This window comes from Equus quagga, chromosome 9 (genome assembly GCF_021613505.1).
Source record: "Equus quagga isolate Etosha38 chromosome 9, UCLA_HA_Equagga_1.0, whole genome shotgun sequence".
NCBI classification, from domain to species: domain Eukaryota; kingdom Metazoa; phylum Chordata; class Mammalia; order Perissodactyla; family Equidae; genus Equus; species Equus quagga.
The window spans coordinates 83,815,473-83,827,668 of record NC_060275.1 but is presented as its reverse complement, the minus strand read 5'-3'; the positions used below and the strand labels follow the sequence as shown (position 1 = coordinate 83,827,668).

Sequence of the window (12,196 nt, the reverse complement as noted above, 5' to 3'; positions counted from 1 at the left end):
ATCTTTTTTTTTTTTAACTCCAGTCAACTAGGTTCTCTTTTTGGGGTAACATGCCCATATACCGGAAGACTTGCTTCGTGTTGTGATTATCAGTATCAGTTTTGCAAAAGCAGCCTGACAAAAGGCTCCACACGTATAAGACCAGAGACTAGAAACTTGGACCAAAAACCCCCGTGAAACAAAACAAAACGCACAAAAAATCTGATAAATTTATCAACCTATGTCTAGCCAACTTTCGATTTCACACACGCACTCTGATATAACTTCTAACAAAAACAGAAGGGATGGGATCCAGTTAGAAATCTTCCTTCAGAGAAAACAAAACAAAACAAATACGTGTTCTTGGTATAGCCCCACTAGTTCAGGAGTAAACTCCCGCATCTTAGCTTCTCTTTGCCTCTGGAGAAGCATAATCATGCAAACCGAGCCACTGAGGCCAGCTAAGGGCTCATAGCTCTTATCAAGGGTTAGATCTGAGGAAAGATAGAACGAAAGGAGTTTCCTAACACACCAGGTTTTCTCGCGGCAACAAGACACCGAAATTAAGCCTTCTACTGCTTGGGTTTGTGAGCCTTTTCAGATAAAACTGCAGTCACATTAGATAACGAATAGCTATTTAGAAGCTTGGGGAGAAGTGTGGGGGTTCTTCGTGGCCTTCCTGTGACTTTGTTTTTGAGAGACTGCAGAGGTGACGGGAACATGTAAGAAATTATTGGAAAAGGTTACCGGCGAGTTGCAGCCAACATTTTTCTCTCTCTAGGTTGTTTCCCGAGAGAAAAATATCAGATCAACATACCCAGTGAAGTCAAATAGGTATTTCACTATTCTTCTGTATGAGACCCCTCCCTACTGACGCCTTAAGACTAACGTATTTTTTAAAATCTCTAGAGAGACATGGAGATTTGTCCTTTTAATTATCAAAACACCACCAGTTAATTGCACACGTTTGCTTTCAAAAAAGGGCAGGAGACTAGCAAACAGAAGAAGTGGACAGGATATAATCGTTTTACAAACTGTAAACTACTGAAAATCATTTCGATCTTTGGCTTCAGGTTAGTGCGCTTCCTAATTCTAGAGTTAACTGCAAAGCAGACCTCGAGGGTCGGAAGGAGAGAGAGCAGCCTGCGGAGTCACCTTGGTTTTACCTGTCCGCTTCCAACCTGATTCTCCGCTAAGGCAAGAAGCGCCGCTTTCCTCCCACCCTAAGTTTTTGGAGATCTGAGGTCGGGGTTAACGGGGTGCTGGGGTAGCAGTAGCGAACAATTCCTCTGGGTCTATTCATTCCCGGTTCTTCTTCCCCTATGCAGCTCCCAGCGCGACAAGCGCAGCCAGTTCGGGAACTCACCCTCCCCGGCAGCCAAGCCGGGCCAGACCCGGAGCTGTGCGCCAAAGCGCGAGACCAAACCGAGCCAAACGGCTTGTTCCCAGACGCCCCTTTTCCTAGGGCCCAGGAGGGACCTCGTCATCAGGAAGACCTACCCACCAGCCACTCGCCACCGGCGGCAGAAAAGTGAGCCCCGCGCGCAACACGGCCAGCCGGACAGCGGGGACCCCAGGAGCGCAGGGCGGAGGAGCAGCGCGACAGGAGGCGAGGGCGCTGGCGGCGCGGCCGGGAAGGAGCGCGGGAGGGGGCAGGAGGAGGAAGAGAGGGAGGCCAAAAGCCAGAGCAGCCGGGCAGCCCGAGCAGCCGGGGAGAGCGGTCTGAGCCCCGAGCAAGTTGCCCCGGGAGCCCTAATCCTCTCCCGCGGGCTCGCCGAGCGGTCAGTGGCGCTCGGCAGCGACGAGGCTGAAATATGATAATCAGAACAGCTGCGCCCCGCGTCCCGCAGCCAATGGGCGCGGCGCTCGCCTGACGTCCCCGCGCGCTGCGTCAGACCAATGGCGATGGAGCTGAGTTGGAGCAGAGAAGTTTGAGTAAGAGATAAGGAAGAGAGGTGCCCGAGCCGCGCCGAGTCCGCCGCCGCCGCAGCGCCTCCGCTCCGCCAACTCCGCCGGCTTAAATTGGACTCCCCGATCCGCGAGGGCGCGGCGCAGCCGGGCAGCGGCTCTCTCAGCCTTGGCAATCCCAGGGGCCACTATTTCCCACTTAGCCACAGCTCCAGCATCCTCTCTGTGGGCTGTTCACCAACTGTACAACCACCATTTCACTGTGGACATTACTCCCTCTTACAGATATGGGAGACATGGGAGATCCACCAAAAAGTAAGAGGCTATTTTACCTTGTGGGGCTCGGTGTGCTGTTCTTGTGCGGGGGTCTCTCTCAGGCACGGGTGCCAAGGGCTCTTCGGAGTTGGAGTCATTGCCTAGAGAGAGAGAAAAGGTGGCTTATTCTTTTTGCCGCCACGCCTGCATGCTTGCTGTTGGTTCCGATCTTCGGGAAACTGATCGTACCTTGTGTTTGAATTCGCCTGTGTGCCCTCCAAACCCTAGGCTTCTAGTGCTAAGCGGTGGTTTCCTCCTCGGGAATCCTGAGCTCTCCGAGAAGGTTATTCTGTTGCGAAGGACTGCCTGCACATACAATACCCGGAGATCTGAATTAGCATTAGACTTGCAAAAAAGAACTAGTGACAACTGTATTGATGTCTGCTCTTCCTAACAATATCCAGTCCTGTGTGCTATTTAAGAGCATGCTTCATGGAAAATATAGACATCCCTGCGTTCACTTAACGCTTCTAGTCAAAACCTTTTCTTTGACTTGACTTATCCATAATCTTTCCCGATGATTATGGCAAAGAGGGAGGAGGGAGGAAAAAGAAATACAAAATGAACGGGTTTGATTGCGTGCTAGGCTTACAAACGTAGACTACTCAAATCGCATTTTACATATATTCCACCTCCTTTTTAAAATGAGTCAAGGTTTTGATGGCACACTTCAATTACCATCCCAAAGTGCAATACTCTTAAAAAAAAGAAAGAAAGAAAAAAACACCTCCCAGAGTACGCCCTATAAGAGAACGACACTAAAAGTGTGTTTATCTCTGTAGGAAGTAAACGGTTAGTCAATCATGTATTTATTTTCATTTCAGAAAAACGTCTGATTTCCTTATGTGTTGGTTGCGGCAATCAGATTCACGATCAGTATATTCTGAGGGTTTCTCCGGATTTGGAATGGCATGCGGCATGTTTGAAATGTGCGGAGTGTAATCAGTATTTGGACGAGAGCTGTACGTGCTTTGTTAGAGATGGGAAAACCTACTGTAAAAGAGATTATATCAGGTACGCCATTTATACTGCTTCCTTAATTTTGTGAGAGTTCCCTGTCTCTCCCCACTCCTTGTTTATTATTTGATGTGGCTTTGTCTTTTGGGGGAAGTTTGCTTTAGTGGGGTCCAGCATGCTAAAGTTACCATCTAAGTGAGTTATGTAAATTAAACTATACTGTTCATTTCACTTTTTAGGGAACCTCCCCCAAACTCAGTGGTGGTTTTCCTAAATTGCATAGTATTGAAGCTTGTTTAATTGCTCTTGGAATTTGTGATGCTCAAATTATTTTCCTCTTCCACCCTCCCCCTTCCAAAAAATAAATTTAAAGATGGATAAGTTGGGGTTTCTAAACTTAAAAAAAGGTTTATTTTTTATTGTATCCTGCAATGATTTTTCCTTCTTTTGCTTTAGTTCAGTAATTTATTAGTAACGTACAAATTCTTTGGAGATGTCAATGCAAGATCTAAGCATGTTTAGAGATGCACTTTGAAAGCAAATAGAGGTATTTCACCTTTTACTTTTAGGGTAACAGCTCCTTCCTGGAAAATTTCAAAACCAACCCAAATATTCCCTGCAAAAAGGCTGGAAATTTAATCTTTTTAAATATTAACCCTTTGGTGACATCTGACTATCTTTTCTTTCTTATCTTATCTGAGCTGATGAATTAGACAGAGCAGATCAAATTGCCCATCATCTGTCTACGAACAATTGGTATATTTAGATAATTGAACAGCTTCCTTTCTCACATTAAAATCTGGTAACTGATAAAATGAGTGAATTGCCCATACTAACAAGGGTAAAACCACAGAAGGAACTTTCCGAGTTTCTTTTTCTTTCAGTTTATTCTGCATCTAAACTTCGTGCTTCGCTAATCTCAAATTTTCTCTGACCTGTGTATATGTACTATGTCAGAAACTTCATTTGCTGCTTTAGGAAGCCAGTAGAATTTCTAAAGGAAATTTTATTTTAATAACAAACAGAAGCGATAACACTCTCAGTGTTAGGTTAAACAATATCAAAATATTATGTATTTTTTAAAAAATTTCTCCAGTGGCTATTAACAAGTAATTAGCTTTAAGTAATAGAGTTTCTGGAGCTGTGAACTTATATTAAAGTTTAGTCAAAATTTAAGTATGTAGTCACAATTTTTTCTTGCTCACTTAGTGTCTAGCATTTTTTTAATTTTAAAATCATAAAGCGGAGAGAATAATCTTGATAGGTAAAACTAAACAGTGCCCCCAAAAAAGGTTATTGATGCTTTGGTTGGAGGGGCAAGTGGGAGGAAATAGGGGAAGTGGGGACTGGAGGAAGGGGAGGGATTTTCCAAATTGTTTGGTCACAGGCAAGGTAAAGTCCTCATCCTATGAAATGGAAGATCTCATATAGAGTAGGCGGAGGGAGGAAAACTTTTGAATCTACCTTCTAACCTCTGACAAATGAGCTGGTTTCATTGTTTACTTGATTGGTGTGTGAACTCAAGATTCTGGAGAGGGAGAGCTCTCTTCGCACCTCCAGGAGTATCTTTACTGCTATGGAGATAGTGTTTTGGTCCATTGCATATAGACCAGCATTTGCCAAATTCTGGATGCACTTTTGCAGAAGGAGCCAATCGATTTTACCTTTTCCTCTCCACTCTCTCTCAGCTCTGTGTGTGTGTGTGTGTGTGTGTTCCTTTGAAATCCTGTAGTTGTAAAAGCAGAACAGAGAGACCATTTAGATTTCCGAATGCCTTTCTTCCCTTGGGGGAGCGAGATGCCCCAGTTCCCCACTTTGTGTGGATCTTTCCCTCTCTTCCATTCTCTCCGTTTGTAGGAATGCCCTCGCTTCTGTTATTACTGATACATGGAGAGGGAGCCAGGGCAGAGCCGCCTAGGCAGAACCTAAAAGGATTGTCCCTTGGTAAGGAAAGGTTAGTGAGGAAGATCTTAGAAGTGAGTCTTTTCATTCTTCTGGGCGGTCATAGCTCTCAGGCAAACTGAAACAGTGGTAGATGCTTCAGTGATTTGAAAAAGATTGAGGGAACAGAGGCACATTTTTAAAATAATAATAAACGGAAGAATGGAGAGGAAACTTTGTTAACATTGTTGCCTGAGGAAAAATCTTTAGTTGGGGAAAAATTGCAACGGGCGTATGCTGCAGAAAGGGATCTGGAAGCCCTCAGAGGTTTCATTTTGTTATTCTGCTTGTGCATTTGTGTCTGTTTGCAAACCGAGTGGGGTGACAATCTGCTTCCCCAGCCTCTTTTTTTCTTAGAAGGAGGAGTTTTTGTTACAGTTTGAGACATTTCTAGCAGTAGAAATTGGAGGATAGGGAGGAGAAAGTGTGAGGCCAGTGGCTACTGGAGTCCCCCTGGACTCTTTCCTGCCAGGAGCTGCAGGGGCCACCCTCGGACTGATCGCTAGAGCAGCAGCCCAGGTTTAGAACACATCAAACATTTTTCCGTGGTATGGACCACGGGTTCTGAACTAAGAGGTACTGGACGGAGACACGGAGGTTCATAGGGAAGGAAAAGGGAGTAAAAAGAAAGGGAGAGAGAGAAGGGAGAGAAATCGACTCTTCTCTATCCTCCTCTTCCCGGCTAGTCTGCTAATGCTGATTTCAGTGTCTCAGGGCGTTGTGGCCGGCCTCGCCGGCAGTGTTGCGCCAGGGCAGTGCCCGCCTGAAGTGACCCCCTCTCCCTGTGCTTCTCTCCCGGCCCGGGCCCGGCCCCCGCGTAGGTTGTACGGGATCAAATGCGCCAAGTGCAGCATCGGCTTCAGCAAGAACGACTTCGTGATGCGCGCCCGCTCCAAGGTGTACCACATCGAGTGTTTCCGCTGCGTGGCCTGCAGTCGCCAGCTCATCCCAGGGGACGAGTTCGCACTGCGGGAGGACGGGCTCTTCTGCCGAGCCGACCACGACGTGGTGGAGAGGGCCAGCCTGGGGGCCGGCGACCCGCTCAGCCCCCTGCACCCGGCGCGGCCGCTGCAAATGGCAGGTACTCCTTGGCGCAGAGGGAGGCCCGGCTCGGAAGGCAGGCGTCGTGCTAGGCCAGCGCCGCCCCTGCCAGCGCGCGGGCGGCCCGGCAACCCTGGTAGGCACAGGGCGGTCGCAGCGACAGCGGCGGCGGCCGGCAGTTAAAGGAAGTGTTGTGGGGGCAGTTTGTGCTGTGCTTCGCTCTTTTGCGGCAAGGTTCAATGCACTCGCTGTGCCCTTGACTGCTCCAGCATACCTACACGTCTGTGTGTCTATATATGGGTACACGTGAATGTACACCACTTGTGCACACGTATACACACGTCCAAACAGTACTTCTAGTTCACCTTGGCCTCCAAACCGTGGCTTACTGAAAACGGACTTCAGCAGATATGCTGCCCGCCACTGCCTGATTAAAGGGGTGGAGCTCTGGGCCCCTGGAGCTTCCTCCTTTAACCCAATGAAGGAAGTTTAGGTGGCCTTAAGTCATTTAGCTTCTCAAATCCTTTTTCCTTGCAAACTGCCCCACACTCCAAAACATTTTTAGAATTTATTTTTATCCTTTTGTGAAAGAATGGACCCGAAATGATACAGTCTTAGTAACTGCAGGTCATTGCACAGAGCTGTAATTTAAAACTGTCAACAAGCTGATCTGCAGTAATTGCCTTTTAAAGGGTGCCTGCCTCTTTAAACCATTCATTCTTCGTGATTTGGTGACAATTTCATCTTCAGGCCTGTGGCTGTAACACTAAATTGACCCCATAGGTGTTGACCTGACCCTAGGGGCTCCTGGAAGGTGCAGGATTTGTACTATACCGATCAGACGGCCCTTTCCCAGGAAGGAGAGTAGAAACAGAGCAAGGTTGGCCAGGAGGAGGCCCTGGGTAAGAAGGCAGACAATGTTTCCAAACCTGCCTTCCGGTCATGAATGGATCTGCCTGGGTGCATTTCTGAAGTATCAATTCGCACTAAACACTGGCGGTGAGAAAAGTACAGCTCTCTCCCCTCTGCTTTCTGGCAGCCCCAAGATTTCTGTCCTGGGGGATGTGTTACTACCTTGCACGGGGGCAAAACCAGAGGTGGCAACTTCTGTTCCGTGCAACCTGTGCTCTGCTTGTGAGGAAACAGAGGAGGACGGAATATTGGGAGGGAATCAGGAAACAGAATACTTTCCAGCTGGCGTTTATCTGGAACCTAGGCAGCTCAACAGTTTCGGTTTTCCTTTGCTTGGGGTCAGCTCATCTCAGGAGCATCCAGGTAGATTTAGTACTAAGGAAGACCAGGGACTGGAGAGATGGCCGAAATATCGAATTTCTTTAGCTCCTTGACATGACTGTCCTCTCAGGACTGAAGTTCAAGGCTTTCTGGCAGAATCCTCCTCGGCCTTCGCGTTGCAGTTCTCCTGGTTGGTGTAGTGTCTCTGGCCGTCACTGGAGTGTTCTGCTTTTCCTTCCCTAGTACTGTCTGTGGACTTCGCCCAAGAACCTGGAGGTGGCGAGTACTCGGTGTAACCTGGGCCCAGTCTGGGTCCGAGGAAAGGAGAGGAATAAGAGAGAAATAAGGCTGAAAGATGCCGCCCCTGCTGCAAGCAGGGGGACAGACCCTGAGAAGTGCGCCCCATTGTTAACGTTGTGTTGACAAGAGCAGGGGCAGAGGCTGCGTTCCGGGCCCGAATTACTCAGCATTGACCTCTGCGATTAGAGAACACGATTTTATTCTTCCTTTCGCTTCCCTTACCCCCACCTCTGCCGCCCCTGCTTTGTCTCTTGAGGCTGCAAAGCGCTGGCCACCATCTGGGAGGGCGAGGGCGGGCGAGGGGATGGGCCAGCGCTCACGGCGCCCCTTGTCCCGCAGCCGAGCCCATCTCCGCCCGGCAGCCGGCCCTACGGCCCCACGTCCACAAGCAGCCCGAGAAGACCACCCGCGTGCGGACTGTGCTGAACGAGAAGCAGCTGCACACCTTGCGGACCTGCTACGCCGCAAACCCCCGGCCTGACGCACTCATGAAGGAGCAACTGGTGGAGATGACCGGCCTCAGCCCGCGCGTGATCCGGGTCTGGTTTCAGAACAAGCGGTGCAAGGACAAGAAGCGGAGCATCATGATGAAGCAGCTCCAGCAGCAGCAGCCCAATGACAAAACTGTGAGTGGCCCTGCAGCCAGGCAGGGAATGCGAGGGGGGAGCGGAGGAGGCGCACGAGGTGCGTGAGGCTGCCTGGCGCGCGGTTTCCATCCTCCTCTGGAGCAGGAGCCCCGAGTCGACCCCTCGTCCCACGCAGGGCCCGGGCAGAGGCAACCCACGCCAGGGTCCCCGCCCAGGACCGGGTGGTCCGGAGGCGCCTGTACTTATTGGAGCCGCGCCCTCGCCCTCAGCCCGCGTGGGTGGGGTCGTGACCTTCAACCTCGCCCCCACCCCGGAACCGGAAGGACGCGGCGCCCCTCCGTGGGCAAGCAGTAGCGGGGCCTGGCCCTGGTTTTGCCAAGTTCAGGCCGTTAGTTCATCGCAGTGAAGAGGGAGGGAGAACTCCATGGTGTGCTGTCCAGCCCAGGGCTTCTGTGGGGGGGTCACCTTGGGGGTCCCCTGGGCGCACTGCCAGCCCTGGGCGAGGCCTGCACAGCGCCTTCAGGCCGGGGAAGTCCCGGCGAAAACAGGGCACCCTCAGCTCGAGGTCAAGCCCAGGCCTCCAGAGATGTCAGAGCCAGGGAACTATTTTCCCCTGTCATCCCAGGCCGCCGGCAGCACCCAGCCTACAGGCCTCCAGGTTGACTTAAGCTAAAGAGTTTCTTTCTTTTTTTACTTTTGATTTTTACTGCCTCGGCCCTATTTTTAAATGCTATAAAACCCGCTGTCATTAAACTTGGCAGGCCTGCCAAGCCTGGGCCAGGACACCTTCTAAGTTGGTTAGTGCCTAATAGCACAATAGCCTCCAGACCCAAACACTTGGGGGTGGGGGTTGGCTCCGCGGGGGAAAACTGTCTGGAGAAAATCTAACCAAAATTCTCACTAACGGCAACTGCAGGAAAACCACAGTGTCTAGAGGCTGAAGGGAGGCCTATCCTGCCTCAGCTTTCTGCTTCTGGGATGCTATGGCTTGGGAAGGCAGATGGAAGGAACTGGGATGAGCTGTGAATGAAAGGGGAAAGAAGAAAGTCCTAGTAGAATTTGGTTTAATAAGGTCCAAGCAGACTTAACAGTCCAGCCCACAGAAGCAAAAAAACAAAACACAATAAAACAACACTGAACTGGGGCTAACATCCATCCGTGCAGGAGATTAAGTGAGTCAATAAAGGCTGCTATATAGATAAGATAATACCAGGGTATATTTGCTTAGCCTGGGCAGACAATGGAGGGAGGGAGTTTGCTCATTAACATGTTGGGATTGGGGGCGCCTATTCACAGAATATCCAGGGGATGACAGGAACTCCTATGGTGGCCGCCAGTCCAGAGAGACACGACGGTGGCTTACAGGCAAACCCAGTGGAGGTGCAAAGTTACCAGCCGCCTTGGAAAGTCCTGAGTGACTTCGCCTTGCAGAGTGACATAGATCAGCCTGCTTTTCAGCAACTGGTAAGTGTCAGCTCCCGGAGTGAGGAGGCTGAATCTTCAACAGAAAGGAGATTCTGGTTTAACTGTCATACAGGAGAGATTCAGGGGGGAGCATGCCTCCCTGGCCCCCGAGTTGGGGAGAGATGAAGGGGGGTGATGAAGAGGAGGAGGCAAGCACTCAAGGACTACAAACCTCTTGTGAGTGTTTTCTGTGAGAGCTCATAATTTGACCATATAGATTGAATTTTCTATCACTTAGGCCTACTTTGAGGGATTAAGTTCAAGATGCCCAACTAAATAGACACGCATGGGAAGGTGTACAGGGTTGCACAAAAATCATACTTCTTAGACTTTTAGAATTGGAAGGGCCTTTAGAGATCCCCTTGGCATTTTGATCAGCACTTAGTAAATTCATTCCCTTCTCAGCTCCTAGAGGTTGGTATATTTAAGGACCTAAGTCAAGGTGATTGTAATAATAATCAATGTTGTAATACATAATCAAAGTTATTATCACTGGGCAGCAGGTGCCTGTTTGGGTGCAATTTTCAGATATATCAATAAAGAGTTCAGTTATTCAAAGATATGATCGATACTTTTTGTTACTATATCCCTTTCTGGGACTATCATAATCTAAAATGTACAACTGCTTAAACATTTTTAAGTGTATGAGTTCAAATGTCATACACAGTCACATACTCTGGGACGTGTATAGCAAAAGGAACATGAGTTTTACCAATGAGAGAGATAATATGTGAAAACTGTTTTAGCATTAATATGTTTTATTTATATATACAGAGAAGAGAAATTAACTCACTTTTCACCTATAAAAGGCTTAAAGGTCAAGGTCAATAAGATTATTAAATATATGTGTTGTTTGTGATATGGTATATGTAGACATATGATTTTTTTCTTAAATAGTAAACACCCCTATAGAATCTTATCCATAAAACAAGATCTATCCTAAAAACGTGTTCCTTTCTTTGAAAATAAGGCTTTGTTGAGGTTAACTTCTTACCCTCTTATTCACCCGGAGGGCATTTTCTTTCTCTGTGACAATAGTTAGGTAATGGGCCAGGGGCAGTGGTTAAAAGGGGTTGGCCCAGGTTTATGTTTGTAAGTGGGCCAGCCTAGAGGCTAGGCAAATTTGAGAAGTCCCTTGACCTCACAATGGGAAATTTTAATAGGGTAGAAAGGAAGGTAGACTCTGGAATTAGGAAAAAGAACTTATTTTAAAGTCAGGTTAATCTTACGAGTTACTTGAGTGAAACCTGGATCACAGAAGGCAGGTAAGGGGAGGGTTTAGGGCAGCCATGTGTTTGCACCTTCTGAAACTTTAGTGTCAGATGAGAGCAGTGGAAGGGAAGCCAAGGCAGGAGGGGGCGGCTGGGGGCAGGGCGGAGAGCTTTACAGCAGCAGCACAATACTTTCGGCTTGAAAGAAGGAGCCAGATATTTATAATGCAATGACCTTAGAATATATGGGTCTTCTCTCAGAAGAGCCTGATTTAAAGAGAAAGAGAGAAAGACAGAGAAAGGCCAAAAGGCAGCAGGACCAACAACAAGGAAGAAAGCCCACTCTGTGAACCCTCTGAGGAGTTAATCATTGTTCTGTGGAGCCTCTTCTGAATCTCCTGTCACACGATCTGAGCGTGTGTTATGGATTTTCCAACTCAAGAAGAGAAGCTTTGATGCCTAGAGACTGAGAAATCGCCTGCTCCCAGGGCAACATGTAGCCAGCAGGATAATTTTATTTCGAGCATGCATGGTAGACTTGCGATGCCATTTTACAGTGGGAAACACATTTGTTCTTAAATAATTTAATGGAACATAATGTTGGGAATTCACTTTCGGTTAAAACAGAGATCTCTTGGAAGATGGGAAAGCGAGAGGATTTCTTCTCAAGTTCCTTCCCTTGTAGGCTTTCTAAAATTCAACTAGATATGCAGATTTCTCTATCTACATATCTATCTATCTACACACACACACTGGTATGTACATACATATGACGGGTGTACAGTCCTTTTCTGAATACGATCACAGCCTCCTTTATTCATTTCTCAACCTTCTATGCAGGTCAATTTTTCAGAAGGAGGACCCGGCTCTAATTCCACTGGCAGTGAAGTGGCATCGATGTCCTCTCAGCTCCCAGATACACCTAACAGCATGGTAGCCAGTCCTATTGAGGCATGAGGAACATTCATTCAGATGTATTTTTTTCCCTGTTGGAGACAGTGGGAATTATAATGTTGAACTCCGAAACAAAAGTATTTAACGACCCAGTCAATGAAAACTGAATCGAGAAATGAATGCTCCATGAAATGCACGAAGTCTGTTTTAACGACAAGGTGATATGGTAGCAACACTGTGAAGACAATCATGGGATTTTACTAGAATTAAACAACAAAACCCAAACCCAACATACGCTATCCAATGACCTTAGGAGTACTGAAAAAAAAAGACGTTTTTAAAACGTAGAGGATTTATATTCAAGGA

At 47.9% G+C, this 12,196-nt stretch overlaps 1 protein-coding gene across 1 annotated transcript; it reads left to right on the top strand.

Moving 5' to 3' along the window:
• Positions 1-2,174: 2,174 nt before the first annotated feature.
• ISL1 (ISL LIM homeobox 1) lies at positions 2,175-11,893 on the top strand. The gene is made up of 6 exons (XM_046670996.1): positions 2,175-2,202; positions 3,027-3,216; positions 5,922-6,181; positions 8,014-8,300; positions 9,558-9,725; positions 11,777-11,893. The coding sequence occupies exons 1-6, from the start codon at positions 2,175-2,177 to the stop codon at positions 11,891-11,893; spliced, it is 1,050 nt and encodes a 349-aa protein (XP_046526952.1).
• Positions 11,894-12,196: the final 303 nt, after the last annotated feature.

Excerpts from the sequence above, each read along its gene's own strand:
- ISL1 (XM_046670996.1), top strand. The coding sequence starts at position 2,175 with ATGGGAGACATGGGAGATCCACCAAAAA. Across the intron at positions 2,203-3,026 it reads CATGGGAGATCCACCAAAAA|AAAAACGTCTGATTTCCTTA; the intron begins GTAAGAGGCTAT and ends TTTTCATTTCAG. Across the intron at positions 8,301-9,557 it reads AGCAGCCCAATGACAAAACT|AATATCCAGGGGATGACAGG; the intron begins GTGAGTGGCCCT and ends GCCTATTCACAG.